The 21,431-nt window shown below is 42.5% G+C and overlaps 1 protein-coding gene across 1 annotated transcript; it reads right to left on the bottom strand.

Annotated features, from left to right (window-relative positions):
- Window positions 1–17,227: 17,227 nt before the first annotated feature.
- LOC108924254 (leucine-rich repeat-containing protein 3-like) lies at window positions 17,228–20,257 on the bottom strand. The gene is made up of 3 exons (XM_018735504.2): window positions 20,241–20,257; window positions 19,456–19,612; window positions 17,228–18,377 (listed from the first exon to the last, which is right to left on the bottom strand). The coding sequence occupies exon 3, from the start codon at window positions 18,023–18,025 to the stop codon at window positions 17,228–17,230; it is 798 nt and encodes a 265-aa protein (XP_018591020.2). The 5' UTR covers window positions 18,026–18,377; window positions 19,456–19,612; window positions 20,241–20,257.
- Window positions 20,258–21,431: the final 1,174 nt, after the last annotated feature.

The following is a 21,431-nucleotide window of genomic DNA, read 5'->3' as shown; positions in this document are numbered from 1 at the left end:
ATTACATTTAAAGCTCTTTAATTTTAAGGATTTTTTTTTCTCATCATCTGGCTGGTGAAAGAGACCTCATGCTCATCTCTCAGAGGTGTCACTGGCCCTGAAACACCAGGGCAGGAGGTCACACAGTGTTTAGAGTCACCACGTCTGGACTTGGGGATTGCATGTTCAAGTTCCATCTCTTACATTTATTTATTCAGCCGACACTTTTATCCAAAGCAACTTCCAACAAGCTCTATGTAGTGTTATCAGCCCACACACCCTATTCACCAGGGTAACTTACACTGCTAGATACACTACTTACAAAGAGTCACTCATCTATACATCAGAGGAGCACACTCTCTATATCAGTCACACACTATAGGGTAACCTGAACAGCATCTCTTTGGACTGTGGGAGGAAACCAGAGCACCTGGAGGAAACCCACACAGACAGAACATGCAAGCTCCACACAGACTGGGCAGGGATCGAACCTGTGTCCTCTCACACCGCCCAGGCACTGTGAGACAGCAGCGCTACTCGCTGTGCCGCTGTGCCACCATCCCACCCCCTTTTCATGTTATCCCTATGATAGAGGTACTTCCCCTAATTGCTCCAGTAAAATTACCCAACAGTATAAATGTGTAAATCAGTGTAAATAACTTCACACTGTATGATGCTTTGGAGAAAAGCATCAGCTAAACGAATAAAAGGAAAAGGCAAAATATTTATACTGGAACACCACGGTGCGCTCTTTGACATGTGGGTGCTTCTCACGTGTGACCATGCATGGACCGCACACCGGTTGTCTCTTCCGTTTCCAGCCCAGCTGGTCTTCGTGTCATAGCGCCCACCGCCACACCTTAATGATAGCGGCAAGCAGGTGATTTTGCCTGGTGACTAATGAGGCTCTCAAGCGACACGTCTCCCATTATCGCCCTCTGCATGACAGGCCTGTCAGTGTGATGCGACTGCACTCCGCTGTAGCCACCGGGTCTGCTGCGGGAAAGTCCACTTTGGATGTACAAGGCCTTGGGGGAGGTGGTGGAGCCCAGATCCATCCCGCTGCCTGCTGCTGCAGACAAAGTACTTGTCTCGACCGCCCCTGTGCACGGGACACTGCTGTCGCCCTTGGATTTTTTCACGCAAACGTTTTCAGTCCTACCTAGGAGTAAGGGTAATGTAACAGCGTCAATAATCCATTTGGCGTTGTGTCAGTAATTAATGATATAGATTAGGAGGGTGGACTCAGGCCAACTTCGTATGTACAAGTCATCACCAGTATGCAGCTCGGTGTATAATACGTTTTTCAGATGCAGATCCGTTCATATGAGAAAGCAAGAGTTTTTTTGCAGAATGTGTGCAAGTGTTTTATTTGTTCAGCCGAATAGGGCTTTAAAGGCTCGGCAATGTACTGGACACACATAATGTATCCTTGAGTGAGAGGGATGGATCCAGAATGACGTGGAGACAGAAACTGCACTCATTTCTGGACTTGTTACCAGTTAATTTCAATGTTATTCTTCTCTTAATGCAAGATATAGGAAACAAATACACATTATCTGAACCGCTTGTCCCATACGGGGTCGCGGGGAGCCAGAGCCTAACCCGGCAACTCAGGGCGTAAGGCTGGATGGAGGGAGGGGACACACCCAGGACGGGACACCAGTCCGCCGCAAGGCACCCCAAGCGGGACTCGAACCCCAGACCCACCGGAGAGCAGGACCCGGGGAAACAAATAGACATGGAGAATTATTTTAAAGTATACATCAAGAGCTTGTGATGCATTTAATTTCTACAGATTAAATGAAATTAATTGAAATGGTAAAATCTATTAAATTAAAATGCACAATTGAAACGTAATAAGCACTTTAAGGAAAAAAGCAACGATGGATCGGGCAAATAGCAGTAAACTAAAAATATATATTTTCTGTAATGCCATTTATGAATGTGACTATGCTCATTCATGGAGGCTGTGAGGAAATTTAAACTAATTTATAGAAAATGCAAGGAGGTCCACATTTCGAAGAAATTACAGGAGGTTAAAAATAAAGCATCAAGAAAATGCTCAGAAGAGTTTAAAAACTAAATTAAATTTATCTAAGACAGGCAGGAATTGTCAGGCAGATCAAATGTTAATGTCCTTGTAATGTTCAGATATGATGAATAACACAGGTTTGCTTATTCATGTACCATGTAACATGTACTGGAGCATGGTTTTTTTTACTATGAAGGAAGAGTTACAGTATTTCTGATAAAATTCTTATACAGAAATTCAGTTATGTCTCCTTCAGCTTCTGCTTTGAGGGTTGCAACGCATTAAACAATGTATTTTTAAATTTTGAGTAATTACATCTTGTAATCATATTTTGACACTATTAACATATTAACAATCCAGCCAAGAGTCGCTTCAAATTTCTACATATAAGGGAAGAGACATTGTTTCGTATTTTAACATACCTCTTGAAGGGTCTGCAAAAAGCACAGAAAAAAAAGGTTTATCTTCAACTGACAAAGTCAATATAAACTTTCGTGCTTTACAGAATATGTTTCTAACCAGGGGCACAAACTTAAAGGGAAAAAAGTCGCAGACAATTCGGCGGCGCACGAAAATTACACACTGGCTGCTCCTAATTCGTCGACAAGACAGCCCGTCCCTTCACCGAGCACTTTGTGCATTTACGGTGTGAAGAAGACGTCTCTGTGTCCTCTGAAGACACAGTTCGGCGAGCAGCAAGGCGAAAAAGGAACTCATCAAGGAGCCTTGCTTAACTAGAGGTGCACGCTGCAAATTAAGCCGAAGAGTGGCCTAACACTGAATTTTGGTGGGGACACGGATAAGGACTTTTTTTTTTAACCCCTTGGGAGAAACAGATGAATATTAGATGAAATTTAATGAAACTTGTGATGAAACTTGTTCTTGACAATGACAGGTAGGTGCTAATTAAGGCTTTCAAATCACATAACACCACGTTCATAACTGCTCTTATTCCCAAATGAATATTGTGCTTCTCAGAGCTGGTCATTTTGTGCTAGTGCTTGTGTTTCACTGATGTATGGATGAGTGACCCAGAGTAAGGAGATTGTCTAGCAGTGTAAGTCTTTGGGTGCTCTGGTTTCCTCCCACAGTCCAAAGACATACTGTTCAAGTTCCCCATAGTGTGTGAGTGACAGAGTGTGTGTGTTCCACTGATGTATGGATGAGTGACCCAGTGTAAGTAGTGTATCTAGCAGTGCAAGTCACCATGGTATATAAGGTGTGAGGGTTGATAACACTTCACAGAGTTCATTAGAAGTCACTTTGGAGAAAAGTGTCTGCTAAATAAGTGTAAATGTAAATGGAGGAAAATCTCTCATTGACAAAGTAGAGGTGTTCAAGAGGATGGTTTTCACATTTATTTCACCTGTTTGTGACAAGGATGAACATAATATTCAGATCATAATGTTCAAGATCTTCCTATGGATACATTTATATTGGGAATGTGGCAATAAATGTATCAAAGCGCTTGGAATGGCTTTTGCTTTAAAACTCATCTGAGGTGTCCCCGGAAATGTCCTGCAAAAGACACACTGGATTGCGGCAGAGTGTGTGTATGAGCTTCAAGTTTCGTTCCTGGATGCTGAGGAAGGTGCAGGCAGGGAAGACTTTAGCACAAATGACCATTCATCATCACCAGAAGACAACTCAAGGTCCTGTTCCCACATATCCCTCAATGCATCATAAGAACCAGTACCAATTCTTTACGTCATCTTGAAATAATGTATTGATTTCACCCAGACTCCAATCTGCTTTTTTTACTGTCAGGCGGCACGGTGGCACAGCACAGCTTCTATATCGATCGAAAGACACTCAATGGACGCTGGTCAAAGTGGACACAGCTAACATTCCATGAGGTTTGATGCTCCCAGATGAGCTGTGCTGCCTCGCTGGTCCTGGGAACTGAGTTTGGATGTGGGTTCAAATGCATCTCGGTCTAGGATAAGTGTGCATGTTCTCCTCGTGTTCATGTGGATTCCCTATAGGTGCTCTGGTTTCCTCCCACAGTCCAAAGACGTGTTTCAGCTGAACTGGTGACTCTAAGTTGCCTTTGGGTCTGGGTTTAAGGGAATGGGGTTACATCCACTGTGACACTGCATTGGAGAAGTCCTTCTTAATAATAAGTGGATGGATTCTTATTCTCCGCTTAGTATCTCAATGTTTGATTTATTTGGTAATTACAAAAAAACTGCTCAGGATCTATAGTAAATATACTAAAATTGTTCTACATATTCTGGCAGTTCCACAATCAGCTGAGCTCTTATCCTTTTTCCGTGGTTCTTTTACCTCTGATTTTCATAGGTAGTGCTTTTATTCTCATCATTATCGCAGAGCTTTGGCAGCCTTCTTCCTACAGCCCAGTAGAAGCCGTGACACGAAAACACGTCTCATAGAGACTCTGATCATGTTCAGGCGAAAGTGAAGGCAGATGATGTGTCCCAGCTAGATCACTTAACTCTGCCGAGTGTTTCCGGAAGGGGGTCCTTTGGAAGCTGCTGAAGCTGCCAGGTTCTTGAGATACGGTGTTTTGCTCTGATAAACAAGTCCTTTCAGAGCTCACCCGCTGGTTCGTCTTTACAACATGCTTCTATACTGATAGGCAGATGCTCAGCGGACGCAGGTCAGAGTGGACACGGCTAAGCCAGGAATTAGGTGGACTGACGTGAGACTGGTACAGTTAATTCAACACACCATGAGGTTTGATGCTCCCAAATGAGCAGGTGGGAGAGTTGGCGAGGGCCTCCATCCATCTTCCTCACAGCATGGGCCAGCAAGAGAAATTTCACATATATGCTCCCCGTCGCGGCTCCACTTTAAATCTGCCTCGTCGTCTGTGAAAGATTTTTAATGAGCAAGAGAACGCCACATTTTCCCATCACAGATTTATTTATTTATCTTCTTCCAAGTGGGTTTGACATTAAGCTGACACCTATTTCTCTTCATCACCACAAGGCTGGAGGGTGAGCTCAATAAATTCTGCTGTGGGGACTGCAAGACGGAGTATTACCTCATCAAAAGCACAGTGGCAGGTTGTCTGGGCACAAATCTCACAGTCCTATTTCAACAAATAACATGTTGTGATCTATAATCTCCAAGTCTTATTTAAGCAAATCAGTACTGTATGGGCTGCATGATCTGCTGCTGCTCTGAGTCAGTTGAAATGAAACTTTCTGGACTGCATGGCTCCCCAGCTTTGATTATGCCTCAAATAAACACAGTGTAAATATATGGATCTACTCTAAGGCCAGTGCTTTTCATTTGTTCTGACCGGTGCCTGTGCTTAATATACCCTTGTTCATCACTAATGAATGTGCATTGGGGCTTCATAAATACTGAATGGTTAATAATCAAGATGAAGGAAAAAAATAATGTTGGTCTTGGAAGAGATCAGGAGAAGCGCTCAGAAGACCTGGCCTTTTGGACACCTGTCCAGGAATGAGGGAGGTCTAATAAGGCAAAAAACTCCACCATGGTCGGTCCCAAGCCCAGCTGAGAAAGGAGGAGGGTTGGGTGTAGGGATAGCTACTCCACAGCGTAAAAACCTTGCCAGCTACAGAAACGCCAACAAGGAAACTTCATGACATCTCAGCTCTTAGGGATGCCTGGAGAATCCTTGTTGATGGCCTATGCCCCAGGAGGGGTGGAAGACATAAGAAGAAAAAGAAGGCAAAAGTCTTTATTGAACTTTAAGGTGAAGAATCACATTTAATATGTAATCAATATTTATTCATTGGTTCATTGAGTAATTGCCACTATTTTATCTCCATCTCTGTTTCGTTTGGGAATTAAATTTATTTTATTTAAAAATACAATATTTACAATATTCTCTTAAACAGTGAGTGCAACAACATAAATGCATGATGCACACGGGTAGAATCTGTCGTCCTTGCAATTAAATCTGAGACTAGAGCAGAATCCCACAATACTAATGTGCTCGGGCTTCGCTCCACCTGCCTTTGCGCAGCAGGTGTTTCAACAGCCCTGCGATGCTCGGGTTGACAGTAGTGGATATTTACATTTACATTTATTCATTTAGCAGACGCTTTCCTCCAAAGCGACGTACATCTCAGCAAAAATACAACGTGTGCATTTACATTAAGAGAAAGAGACACGGCTGCAGACATGTGACTCTTAAGCAAACTAGTTTGTTACCTTCCACTTTATGCGCCGATGTTCATCGCTCAAGTAGGTGCATAAAACACAGGATGGATGAATCCTGATAACCTCCTGTCATTTTTTTTTTAATAAGATACACTAACAATCACGTACAATGCCAGAATAGCGGCTGTATAAAGGCTTATCTGGGGATGCTCATGAAGCTACGGTGCATGAACATTTACACCGTACGTGAGCTGGAGAGATCTTGGGTGAAATGGGTCGGGAAATGGTGAGTTTTCAGACCCTTCTTGAATGTAGACAGAGTTTCCGCAGTTCTGAGTGAATATAGTGGATATAGCGTGTAAGTGACAGTGAGGGTGTGTTCCGCTGATGTATGGATGAGTGACCCAGTGTAAGTAGTATATCTAGCAGTGTAAGCCTTTGGGTGCTCTGGTTTCCTCTCACAGTCCAAAGACATGCTGTTCAGGTTCACCCATAGTGTGTGAGTGATACAGAGAGAGTGTATTTTACTGATGTATGGATGAGTGACCCAGTGTAAATAGTGTATCTAGCCGGGTAAGTCACCTCGGTGAATAAGGTGTGTGGGCTCATAACACTAGATAGAGTTCACCGGAAGTTGCTTTGGAGAAAAGCGTCTGCTAAATAAATACACGTAAATGTGAATGTACTTGCGCTGTAATCAGAATACACAAACAGTCAAGTGAGGAAATTAATAAGTGCATAAACTGATACTTCTAAATGGCATGAATGCACTTTATGAGGTAATGAGGTTGCAGGAGCTGGCGTATTAATCCTCTTGTTCCTTAGTGGAGGAAGGTGGCACAGCACAGATGGCAGATATATGCCATGCTTGAGTCATGGATGACTTAAGAGTAATTCAGACTGAAAGCTCCACTTGCCTGTATGCCTGTGATTCATTTGGTTTAGAGACCTTGATATATTAAGCTGTTAGCAAGGTGTCTTATATTGGTTTCTGCACGTGCCATGACATAGCAGAGCCTGCAATGCACTCAAACATCATATGTTCACACCAATATGTGAAAGACTCAGAGCGCGAAACTGTGAAATAAACACAATTTCATCAAAATACAAGAAATAAAAGGCAATCGACCGACATAAATAGGGAGATGAAATAGAAAACACAGGAGGTGACCGCCGCTGACAATATTTTGTGAACAGCGCTCGGCCCAGCGTAAGTAAGGGTCTGGCGCAAATGCCATCTGGGTGACTGTGCCTCTAAAGCTGTGTACTGCTTTTTTTTTTTTTTTTCCCCCTCTCCTAACAATGATGGAAGCAGGATATCTAAAAATAGCCCCCTGCCTCCTTAAAGAAACTGAATTTGTGTGGCTAGACGCTTGGACCAGGACACATCAGACAACAATCAATCTCGATGGATGTCAAAACTGTACTTTAATGCAAACACGGCAATATTCAATAAGCAGGAACGAAATATTGCAGCAATTACGCTCCAGTGTTTGGGTTTCCAACCCCGCTTCTCAACCAATGACTACCTCGGTAAGGATAGGGATATTTCTGGCTTTGACTTGAGCTATTTTATTGAATTACCTTATTCTAAATTCACTCTTGTTTTTTCTTTCTTAATAATTTAAATTCCATACAAGGTTATTCACACACACATTGGCTAAAGCCACTTGTTCCCTATGGGGTCGTGGTAAGCCGGAGCCTAACCCCGCAACACAAGGCGTAAGGCTGCAGGCAAAGGGGACACAGCCAGGATGGGACGCCAGTCCATCACAAGGCACCCCGAGCAAGACTTGAACCCCAGACCCACCAGAAAGCAGGCACAGGCCAAACCTGCTGCGCCACCGTGCCCCCCGCAAGGTTGTTCAGAATGTTGCAACTTTTAAATAGCTACGCGCGGTAGAGAGACCAGCAAAACAGCAGCTCCGCATGGGAGCGCAAAAGGCCGTATCCTAAGCTTATGAAAAAGGCAGCAATAACGATCACATTCCGGACAGGTTGAGCGGCTAATTGATATAGTGCAGACGGACGGATGTGCACACAGCGTGGATGTTGAAAATAAGAGTAACCTTTAAGGAGAGCGCGTTAATCAATACTTTCTCTGAAAGCCTCCTCGAGGTATGATAATAAGGCACGCTTCACTGAGATCCACCTGTAATTACCTGTAGACCAATGGCTATACCTGCGCACTGACAGGCACCGAGTGTCAACGGCACTGTTTGCTCAACGAACTTTTAATTAGACATCCACTGCAGTCATGCACCGAAAGCCACCAGTCCCTTAGCTGCACCGTCGGCTCAGCGAAATACATCTATTTTGCGATATTAATAATCGCAGACTGCATATTTTGTCTTTTGATCTTACCGAGCAGAACACCACCTCCACCTCACATGGAGTCCACAGTCACGCAGCAGGCATGGTGCAGGAGTGCGGTAAATACTGCCATTAGCTATGATGTCACCTAAAGATCGGTGCCAGAGGCCTGTGGACCCCTGATCAGTCATTACGATGCATTCCTTCGATCCTGGACAACGTGTCTAACTAAATAATTTGCTTAAGCATCATTAATGAAATCCTGATCCCCTGGAAACAGGAGGCCACTGTGGACTGGAACTGGAAGAGGAAATCAAGACAGTCTGCTAGGCGAGTCATTTACTCCCAACTCAGACTGATTTATTACATACTGTATGAGAGTGTATTACTACTTCCTGTAGCTCCAGAAAAACAAAGATTATACATGTCACACTATTAGGTTATCATTTTAGAACAAATCACTGCACTGCTACTTTTTGTGCCTGAGGGGAATTTAACGAGGGGGCGTGGTGGCGCAGCGGGTTCGGCCAGGTCGTGCTGTGTGGTGAAGCTGGGGTTCGAGCCCTGCTCGAGCTGCCTTGCGGCGGCTAGGCATCCTGTCTAGAGTGCGTCCCCTGTACCACTGGAATAGGCTCTGGGTCACCATGACCCTGCTCGGGACAAGCAGTTACAGACTGTGTGTGTGAGATGATGGCTTTGTGTGCATCTCTGCTTCCTCACAAACACCTTTTGCGATGCATCTAACAGGAGTTTGTACTGGCTGACAGTACGCACACTTACTCCAACTGAAATCATTAGTTCCGAACGCTGTACTGGTCACACGAGTTCCTCATTATCGAAAACGGACGTCTTGCACAAGCTGCGCAAATGAAGCAGCATACACAATAGAAAAGTTAAATAAATAAATAAATAAATGAAATGTGTATTTGCTTTTACTTACGAGGCATTTCTTTACGTTTAAGAGGGCAGAACTTGGATTTTGCACACCTCCTGACAGCTGAAAGGCGCCAGGCATTTATATTTCTTAATTATGCTCATGCTTTTCTCCAGTGAGTTACGCTGATTATTAACTAGCGCTCAGCCGACACCTTTATTCAAAGTGACCTACAGTGTTAGATAAACTGCACTAAACCCCCTGCAATTATTCACATCTCTCTACAGCAGAGCAACACACACACACACACACACACTAAGGGTCATTAAAGTCACCAGCCTTCTGGGAACAATTCCTTAGGATGTGGAAGGAAACCCACATGAACATGGGGGGACCGTGGAGGGATTTATTCACAGGGGGCATTAACATGTACAGTGGCTCCCTTTCTTACAAGCTCAGTTTGGACAGCAAGGATCCTGAAAGGTGTAACTGCATATTATCAGCTTTTAAACTGAGGTGGAATTTAAAGTGAGCCCATGTCAGCCATGAGATGGGAATTTTCCTGTAAACCAGGTCTGGTGTGACATTTACTCGTAATAGTAGTGTGTCAGTACTGCTAGTAAGAGTGTGTTAATATGTGTGGCATCATGCCATGTTTACACATCATTGAACCCGTGACCATCATGTGGTTCTCCAGAATGTGTCTGGAAGCAAAAAAGAAAGAAGAAAAGATTTTCTGAGGTATGCAGAGCTGAACATTGTGGACTTTGAGAGGATTGTGAGTGGATATTTTGCTTGCTCAAGTTCCAGAACATGAAGGGCCAGTAAAGGCATCAGGGAGGATGCAAGTTTCGGAAAGGAGAAAGTCAGTTTCCTGCCGCCGTGACAACGAAAATGCTCCGTATCGGACACGACGAATCAATGACACTTCGATTTTACATATTTCAACAACTTAAGTGTGCTTCTTGTAAAACAGTACTGACCATCGACGTATCATTGAGGGCAATGGAACCGCTAGAGAAACAGACAAATTTCATTGCTCTTGATCCGAATTTACGAAAGAGTAAAAGCCTCCCTGTAACAGGGCTCTTTATTAACCACTAACAATAATAGACACAAAAACTTCCAGAAGAAACTGAATTGGGAGTTGCGTTGCTGTGTCATTCAGAATGCAGTACTGTTGACTGAATACTGAATACTGAATACTAAATAGTGAATACTGAATACTGAATAGTGAACACCATACTTACAGTAAGAAGGTTCTTCTGTCGTTTGATGAAGGTCGGAGGGATAAGGCACTCTAAAGTCAAGCCAGTCTCGAAATGCAGGAGGGCCTTTTTCATTTATTCCTTCCGATCCGATAAAATAAGTTAATGCGACTGGGAAATGTAGAAAGCTTGAGGGAGAAACTCAATATCTTCGAGGCATATTGCTGCGAATGCGTCTCTGTTCCCTGGAAACGTGCTGTTGGAGTCCATCAACGGTGCTCTGGAAACTTCTCCCTGCTGCACTTCATGTCCTGTCTCTCAGAACACTTGTTAGCTCTGCAGCCCATCGAGCAGATAACACTGACCGAGTGAAACGAACGTGATGATGCGTGACAGCTAGTGTCTTTGTACTGTTCATTCCAAAGGCAATCGGAATGGCGCTTGGTGCTTCGTCATCACCCTCATATCTTGTGTCCAAAGGTCCGAAGCTCTTGCCCGCGGTCTCCGTGGATGCACATAGCATCAAGTTCACGCAAGAGTTCAGCCACCAGCTCCAGCAGATGGCCGCAGCAGACTGCTGAGCTGGAGAGGGCCGCGATGTTTCAAAGTTATGAAAAGCTCTTGGACCAACTATGCATTGATGGACCAAATGCGATGATGACATCCTTGGAGATTCAGTTCTAACAGCAAGGTAACATGATATGTTGACCCATATTACCCAAGTCACTGCTGTAAATATTTCATTACCGTAAACTAGTGATATATAATATCTTTATGCTGGGAAGAAATTTATCAGTATACAATAACAATATTTTTAAAGGTAGTACAAAAACCCATCCAAACTGCTTTTCTGTGCAGATGGACATGGTGTAACCTTAGTCCCACATCTTAGATAAAAAGTCAATGACTTTTAATGAAGCATTTCATAACATTTCCACTAAGTAACTTAATCAGGTTGCATATTGTCCTTGCTTTCTATTAACGGCAATGTGTGCAGAATTAATTCTTCCTTGAAAAATATTGTAAGTGATGCAGTACAATAATTAGGGAATTTAATTAAATTTTCTTTCATCATTAGCATGTGCCAGACACCAGGTACTATCACAGCTGAAGCTGCAGTAAGAAAAAAGATATAATTAATGCTTTGAGACTGATCTGCATTTAATTCTGCGCATGCAAAACTACCAGTGACCATTCTTGTTAAATGTCCCTTAATTTTTCTTCTTCATGTTTAACTGGGTTTAAGCCTTTTCAAAATGTTTTCATTTGTTTTCCAACATTTTGAAAGAGAAATGACAAACATTCTTAAGCTATTTGAAAATCAGCACATTACATGTGTTATAATGTTGGGTACAAATTAAATTCCAAAATCTGAATCTACCTACCAGCACTCCTAATTAAATAAAACAAAAAAGGAATTATTTCATTTTTCAATATTTTCAATATTAATCTTTAACCAGCAAATTCCTTAACAATAAAATTATAAAAGAAAACAAAATACAATAAAATAAAAATAATGGCTGAGGTGAATTAGAGTAAAGCAAAATCCTCTACTGAAATAGATTGTGGTTCAGCTGTGGAAACTGTATCCATAAATATGAACAAATCAGGGATGGAAGAAACATGTTCATTTTCCATTGCTACACCTGAACACGTAAAAATAACAATGTATATTGCAATGCCATTTAAATGTGCGCAGTTGCGTTTGTGATCACAGTGCAGCACATATTTCCTCTGACTCACATCCATTTTTCTCAGCTTCTGAAACAAAGAAAAGAAATGATGCACAAACTCCTCGCCTAGCAACTCACCAAGTAAAATATCAGTGAAAACAGAATGATAAAATCAGTTGCCACTTTAAGCCTTAGTAAAACTTTAAACATATTTTTCATCACAGCTACACCAGATTTCCCCCAAAATATCAACGGACTGAAGCAATGTTATTATAAGGAGTGGGCCAAAATTCCTCAGAAATGTGGTGAGAGACTGATAAAGTCAGAGAGAAAACAATTATTGCTGCGATTATAATTATTGCTGCTAAAGGTGGATCTCCAAGCATCTTGGATCACAGGGTGACCTTCACGCATTGCTTCTGCATGTTGGCTTATTTATCACTCTATAAATAATGACATAGTGGAAATTGCTGCATGTTGGTTAGAGTGACCTAATTTTAGGACCTGGTAAGAACCAGATCATATTTTTATTATGTCTTGATGTGTAAAACCATAAAACAGAAAGAGGGTGTACTTTCTTTTTCACACGACTGTATAACACACCACACTGGGGCCACCAGAAAAAAAAAAAAAAAAAAAAAAAAAACTGTGCTATACACATTTGCTTAAACTTTACCCTCCTATGCTACAAATGAATTCATTACATTTTATTTTGAATTGTTTTTGCACCATCTGAATGGTTGCTAAATTTTCAATAGAGAGAGGTGATGAATTCAACAGAAGCAGAATCCAGCTCATAGTGGCGATAACGGCAGTAATGCGAAAAAGTGGCTGTCCATTTTTCACACATTACTCTTTCATTAAATTACCCAGGTAATGTGTGTTCCAGCTGACCAGGTTAATACGGACACAAAGCGCGGCTGTATTGCTGTGTTGGTGTTCCCTCAGAAACACAATACATTTGTCTCACAGCTGAAACCAATTATTAAAAGCCATTGTTATAAATTTAAGGATTAAGTAATATCGAGAAAAAGCTGAAAGCTTCTTGTCATGTGTGAAATAATGAAAACCTCAATTACATTCTGTCTAATTTGTTTTCTCAGTGCGATACTGTTTTATGCATAAGCAAAGCTGTAACATTATTCTTCTGGCATTTCACAATTCTAAGTCTCAAAAAGGACATTATCCTTGACCGATGCAGCCTCTTTAAATTGGGGAGTGTGACAATGTGATTGAATAACAAGAGAAAAATTAACAATCCTGATACTCCCAGCTTTGCAACTTCAAGAATCCTTTTTCTGCCGGTTCGGTTTGCCATTTCTCATGTCCTTTGGGCAATTTAGATGAAATTTGCTTTAAAACCAGTGGGTGAAAAAAACATAATAATTTTGATCATCATTGGTATTGAGGCTCTGTTCCACTACGTTGAGGCAGTGTGATGTTCTGCTCTACTTGGCAATCAGGGGAACATTGCTGGCCTTGAAGTGGATCCAGCTTCTGATTGTGAATAACTGCTGAAGAACAATTTCACCAATCCCTAGAGGACCTGGTCTGATGAATTTAGGAAAGTCTTTGCTTTGACATTCTTCCTCCTTCTGATTCTAGTTTTCAGTGACTATAGGATACCATTCAAACAAGTGGCGATTTGAATTCCTCAGAAGTATTTATCAGTTAATTCTCAGCTTCATGTATGGAAAAGTAAGAAAAATCAAATCCAAACACACTGGAAAGCATGCTGGGTGTTCTTTCTTGGAGATAAATGGCTGTGAATAGCAGTGAGATTTTGAGATGTAGACACATAATATCCTGCCAAGAATCCTCTGGTCCCTCCTAGTTATGAAGTTCCAGTATCGACAGTTGTGGATTTCAAGCAAGAGGCAGGCCGTTAATTCGACAGGTGGTTTGGTGTACTGAAAAACTTGAGCATCAGAAGTAGCCAAGGTGAAGTTACCTCTCAGGAGTCTAGAGGAGTTTCAGGAGACAAGGGCGACACTGAAGCTCGAGTGATTCTACTGTCCCTGGAGCAGACATAGATGAAGACAAGTAGGAAACAGAGTGCCAGGGTTGCAGTTGGGCTGGCAGAGTCATGGCTCCAGCTAAGTATGATGGCGGACACAACGGCATCTGGAACGGCTGGTCTGGGCAGTGTTCCACCACGACGATACGACAATGTCCAGGGAGAGGAGACACACAAGCTGATTCAGGGCAAGGTGCATACAGCATTACAAGCATGGATGACTACGATGCTGGAGATGTGCCATCAGGGAGCAAGGATGAGATGAGAACAAGTGATGGAGTGCAAGGTATCTTGTGCAGCACTTAGAACAGCAGAGCATTAGTGTAGCAACTTCTTCGTCCAGGCAGTCTATGACAGCTTTTACCGAGGCTCCGGTGAAGCATCTGAATGGCTGTGGACCAGGACAGGCGAGCCATGGGTTCAACGTAGCACAACCTGTATGTAGGCTGGGGTTTGGTCAACCCTGGTTGGGTCACCTGGGTGAGGATGTCTGACGCCGAAAGACCCAAAACTCCCAGAGAACCTCAGGGTATGTCATTGATGATGTGTCCAGGTGCATTACGAGACGTATGGTACAAACAAAAAATGACATGTCACATTTTGCTGCAATTCAGAGAGAGCAAGAGCCTTTAATCTAAGTGAAATTGTACTGGAATTAACATACGTGACTATGAGAGAAGAGCCAGTGTAAGTAATCATAAACACATGAAAAGTGGGTCACATTTCCCTGTGAGCTGCACTTTAATGAAATTTTACGGACCCCCGATAACACTAGATCAATAGGATGAGGCAATTCTAAATAGGCTCAACATGCAGAAGTGGAAATACGCCCTGGCACCGAGACAATTTATGTGAATTATTTTGGATAACACTTTATCGAGCCACTTTCAAACATTTCCAAAGAACTAGGATTCAAAATGTAACATTTCCAAATATGGATACTGTAGCCCAAATGTCTCTCTTTGACAACAAAATATGAGACTTTTAACTTACTGTTAACTCACTGTGAATAACATTTAATCCAAATGTAACCACATTATTTCCAGTTTATTTAAAAAAAAAAAAAAAAAAAAAAGCAATAGTATGATGAACTGGTAAGAGAAAATTAAAAAACTAATTTCTTAACCCCAAAGGGAGGTTTTTTAAAACAATCAGCAAAAGGGAAGCTGTTGAAATTAATTATCTCTGAAAATAAATAAATGGGTTTCATTTACTTGCATTCAAAACAATTTATTCTAATTATGGCATAATAGAACCTTGTCGTTTTATAAATCGAGGCATGGCACAATCTCAGTACTTGCAGGTTAAACAGTGACAAAACCTGATTTTATTTCAGCTATTTTCAAGGGATTTCCTACATGTTTGTTAGCACTTTCATTTATTTGGCAACTGCACTGCCTCAGAGAAAAAAAACAAGAGCAACAAGAGCATCAACAACAAAAAGAGCAACACAAATGATACATAAATAAATAAAGAGTAAGAGACAGCCTCTGGCTAAGATGGGACTGGCAGGAGGAAAACACTTGTGATGAAAATCCGAGAGGTCACTCCAGCACACTCATCTGTAATTTCTAAGAGTGCGGCAGGAGACCAAATCACTAGAAAGTTCTTGTACTGCATTCCTAATCAGCCACCACATTAAAAAAAAAAAACAGAACAAAAAGTCACAAACTTACAAACCAATGATCCGAAAATTATATTTAAAGCAGTTTTTTTCATTCATATGCACGAGATGACATTTCTGACATCATACTGAGTATGTTAAAATGAACGCAACAATACCATAAATACACATGAATTTGCTGCTTGTGCAAGTAAAATAATGGATGCAGCCAGCTGGTGCTCTTTAAATCTTTACGATAAACAAATGCACAGTTAAGAGGTCTCAACTTGTTCCGAACAAGTTCACACAAAATACACAAAAACATAGAACCTGGTGTTTTCTCTGTACATATCAACAATATGCAATCATACCCTTTACTCTAAGCATAAATGGGATCATAACGATGGGTCAAAATCAATGCTGGAGAAAAATCCAACACATTACGACACTAATTTTGACTATGTAACTATATTTATGAACAGCAGAACCAGGATCCTTGTTGTGAAGACAAAAAAAAGGAACATTACAGCATCTTCAACTCATACAGAGGTATCATCTGAACAGGACGTTCTGCTCCTGAACGGAACAATGAGCTAGAAAGTAAAGACCGGGTTTGTATCCATAGCTGTTCACGACATATAACAAAACCTGATGCGAAATAACGTATGACCCTTGTTTTTCTACATCATTTTTAGAGCAGGTGATTCTTTTTCCAGCCAAGAACCTAAACCTAAACTAAGAGTTTACCCTTCAATTTTATGGGTGAAGAATAATAATAGGAACTTGCTGGAGCTTTGGACAATTAAATTAATTATGGATCCAGACTTAAAAGGAGGCAATGTAACTGCGTGGCACTCGCTCCTTGTTCGACCTCTGCTTCTCGCCAACTTCATGCGGTCGCAAATAACAGTAAACAAACATCTTAAAAGCACGGTGGGCTACAGAAACTATTACAGTACCCTTGCCCTGAAACGGAAGGTTATCTTCTGTGTGTGGGAGACAATACTAGAAGAATATTGCTGCGCAAACAGGAGTATGTAAAGCGATGCATGTTTCCGTTGGCCACCGCATGTTCATAACCTCGCCTTGATTAAAAATCCTGGTAACAGCAGTGAAAAGTATAGTGCTGTAATTACCTGACACAGTCAACGCACTAAAACGCAACCTCCTTGTACAATTAATTACTCTCTTTACATTAAATGTATTGAAAGTTCACAAGAAGTACATCCAATGTGTTGAGCCTGTGGGTGACAGTGGTTTGGCAAGGGGCCGGGCTGTCTTTACATGACACATATAAGCAGAGAAGATTATTTTTAAGGCCTGCTGTTGTGTCGTGGCGATTTCTCTCTCTCACGTTCAGACACACACACACACACACACACACACACACACACACACCATAGAAATGGCTGGTGTTGGAGGTACTAGAGCACAGTACTGACTGTGTCAAAGTCCTTGGTGATCTGTGAGGTACTGGGTAAGGACTTGAGGTACTCCAGGTGCCTCCTGGCATCCTCCTGGTTGTGCCTCACGTAGTAGATGACGTAAGCTATGACCATGGTGAACCAGCCAAACATGGTGATGAACATGGCCACGTCAGTGGTCTTGTGGTGGAAGTTGCAGAAGTTGATGCCAGAGTCCAGTACCTGGATGACTGGCCGACCGGCGTACTCCTCCCGCACAGCAGTGTGGCAGCTCACCTCGTTGATGGTCTCAGGGTCCAGCTGAAGCTCACGCAGCACCTCCTGAAGGGCGCACTCGCAGTGCCACGGGTTGTTGGACAGGCGGATCTTTGCCGTGAGCCGTGCAAACGCCTCCTTGGGAACGGCACGGATGTGGTTGTGGGAAAGGTCCAGCATCCGAAGGCCTTCGGAAATGCCCCGGAAGGCTCCGGCATCCACCACTTCTATGGCGTTGCGAGACAGGTCCAGCTCCTGCAGCCGGGGCAGCCCCTTGAAGGCCTGACTCGGAATCTTGGTGATACGGTTTGATGCTAGCAGTAGGGCCACGGTGTCTTCCGGCAGGTCCGACGGGATGCTTTCCAGGTCACGGGAGGCACACTGCACAACCGTGAGGCCATTCTTTTCGCTACAGTGGCAGCTCTTAGGGCAGCCTAATATGAGCGTGGTCATGAACGCCACCAAAAGATAAAAGACCCCGAGAAGAGAAGGGCTAGGTGTAACTAGGGGGCCTCTTTGCATGGGATGCATGAGTTTCCGCATATCCAGCTTCCGTCTCTCACTAGCCCTACAGCTTCAGAACAGTCATTGTCAAACAGGGTTGACGACGAGTCTTTCTGCATCAAAAACGCCCATTTCAGACTGCAAAACCCTTACATTTATAGTGCACACTCTTTTTTTTAGCTGATCACACTCCAGATATCTGTATGCATGTTCAAGCTGTATGTAGTGTAAGCAGAGACGAAACAAGGCATAATAAGAAAGCAAATGGAAAGACTTCATGCTATGTTTAGAAGCTTCATCTTCAGAAGGAGAAGACAATTTTGAAAGATTAAAGTTGTAGCGATGCTGAAACGGCCTCAGTGTTACATTCAGACGTCAGTCCAGTTGCAGTCTGAAAGAGAAAAAAAGCAGCGTGACCGAGTGTGACAGGCATGGAAATATTTACCACAAGCAGCAGCTGTGCTCTGCAACAGTGACAAAAGATCAACCTTATTCCTGGTATTTGCGTCCAGATGAATTTAAGAGGTTTTGATTTTGCATTGCAAATGCTTTCTACACACAGGCAATTTTCCTGAATGCAAATGAACCCTTTCCCATAAATTATGTATATTTCATTCAATAGGACCATTGTCTCCACCCCTATGTTTTGGATATCTAAATTAATCAATGTCAGGGATTCTCAGCATAAAACTGTAAAAAAAATGACCACTTTGATGTTTGCAAATTGAAATAAACCTCTATTTGGATAAATGCAAAAATAAAATAAAACAAGCTTTGCTCCAGCGGCTTTGCACCCATTTATTATAACTATATTTAAAATAAAAAAATAAATAAACATAAGGGGAGGAATACTTATGTGTCACATAATGAGAGCATTTTCTGCCTCGCTCACATCAAGGGAAAGATGCATGAGGACAATTACAATGGAAACAGCCGTGAGTCCCTCTCATGGACTTCACTGACCGTATCTCAATCCCACAAGTGAATCCTATCAGCCACCCGCCTGCCACCACCACATGTTATTGTGTCATTTCACGCCTGATTACGTTAAGAGCCAGCAATCGAAAGTTTGCCACTTTAATATTCCACAAACACAGCGTTTATTTTGCAGTTTATTATGAGCAGTGGGTGGTGGAGGCACATTTTAACATGAAAAGGAAAAAAAAAAAAAAAAATATCCATATGATGTGCAATACAGGTTTCATACTTTAAATGGTCATAGGGCACATTCACAGGTTTTACACTCTTCTTGCAATAATGTGGTCAGAATGAAATCTTACAGTTATTAAAGAAAGACAAACTGTTCTACAACATGTCATAATGGATTTAGACACAGCTTAGGTGAAACACAGTATTGCTGGTAAGTGAATTTCACTGTCAATCCAAGTGTCGCCTTATTTTAAGAGTTTTATTAGGCACAAAGTTTGCTTAATTTTAACTTTTTTTTTTTTTTTTTTTTTTTTTTTTACCTGAGAGGATGACCTTAATCCCTGCATTCACATTTTGCTGAGATCTTCACTGAATTGTGCCCGAGTGCTTACTGAGATGCCGGTGTGATGTGACAGCGAGACTCTCAGCATCATCGGAACACAAGCGCGATGCTTCAATTTTAAAGGACACAGCCGTCTGAGTGGAAGAGGAACAAGACAACGAGAGCATTTTTTTTGGAGAAAAACAGAAAGCCTATGCAATGCATAGGCTGCACACACAACTGAGTGTACACAGTTCAGCAGGTTCATCCATCCATCCATCCAGCCCCTCCTTGAGTGAGAAAACTGACACACACACACCTCTTTCATTATTTCTTCTTTTTTTCTCATTTATGCGATTAATTTAATGTGTCCTTTTGCTGTTGTGTCGCAGCAGTTTTGAACAAACGACTGTAGAGTGACTACGAGGAAACGCGGAGCGGGTAGGTCAGTGGAACCAGGTCCTCTGCTTCGAGCTCCTTTTTTTTTCCACTTAAAGTCAAAAGTGACTGAAAGTACCACTACTCTTCTTCTGCCCTGTCCGTGCGCACTGCTGCCAGTTTCATTTACAGCTTTACCGGCGGCAGCAAAAGACAAACTTTTCTCTTACCGTTTTTTTTTTTTAACGTGTCGAAACTAGTAAATGAAAAACAATAAAATTACGCAACACATTGATTCCATCACTTAAGACTCGTTGAAAAAAAGGAAAAACAGCGCATGTTTAAATGCATAAATTAATGCAACGTTAACTCCCCCACAAAGCGCCAACAGCAGGTCGAAAATACCTTTGGACAATATAGAGACGCTCTTACCTGGAGGAAGCACCTCGTCCGTTCGCGAACTGCACACGCGCACTCTCACCTGTTGCCGGTGCCGTGTGTGCGCTGTCTGTCTTAGCAGACCCGCCCACTCATTTCATGAGCCAATCCGCGCTGTCGGGGCTCGAGTTGCCTTCGCTGATTGGTCCGCTTCACCGTGAGCGGTCCGTGTAGGTCGAGCGTGGAGAGTGGGCGCATCTTGTGCGAAAGACCGTCCAGCGCAATAATAATAATAATAATAATAATAATAATCGAAGATAAACTGTCGGACTTACTAATTATAGTATATTTTTTGTTTAATCAGTTTAATGGTTTCTTCTCCAGCGTGTCACTGGAAATACATACTTCTCCGTACACTTCAGGCCATACAATGAACATGCCACGTCTTGTAGAAATGATAGAACTCAGTCTTTCACATCTTGGTGCGAATGAGGTTCTTAAATCTAACTTTCTTTGGTTACGGGGAGGATGTGAAATATGACGTTACCGCGGGTCCTCCACGCGCGATGTGAAACCTATTAGAGCGGGAAACAAAGCAAGGCGCCGCCCCGACAGGAGCGTTAACTACTTTTGCCCCCGCAGGCGGGCCGTTAATAGCGTACATGTGTTGGCAGTTGACCGATTCAATTAGCATACAGAATTTCACGCACACAGCCCCGCACCCCACGTGTTACAGCAGAGAGCAACAAATGATTCAGCTCTTCAGTAACATTCAAAAAATTGTAATAGGGTTTTGCTCAGTTCATGATTAGCAGTATTAATGTTGGTGGTTTTGGGTGCTGCCGTCCTTGGTGTGTGATGCTGATGGAGGTGTTGCTGGAATTCCCTGCTGGTGCTCCTCATGTGCTCACTGTTGGTCTTGTTCATGTTTAATGTTGCTGTTGGTGATGAGGTTTAATGTTAGTCTTGATAGCAGTGCCCAGGTTCAACCCCCCCCAGCTGCGGTGCTCTTGATCAAGGTACTTACCCTTAAGCAGTACAGTAAAAATGACTCAGTTGTATAGATGGGTACACACACACACACACACACACACACACACATTGACTGAAACTACTTGCCCTGAGCAGGGTCATGGTGAGCTGGAGCCTAACCCGGCAACACAGGGCGCAAGGCTGGAGGGGGAGGGGACACACCCAGGACAGGACACGACACCAGTC

The sequence above is a fragment of the Scleropages formosus genome, chromosome 21 (assembly GCF_900964775.1).
Source record: "Scleropages formosus chromosome 21, fSclFor1.1, whole genome shotgun sequence".
Lineage (NCBI taxonomy): Eukaryota > Metazoa > Chordata > Actinopteri > Osteoglossiformes > Osteoglossidae > Scleropages > Scleropages formosus.
Note: the sequence above shows the minus strand (reverse complement) of the source record. Positions and strands in the feature narration are given on the sequence as shown.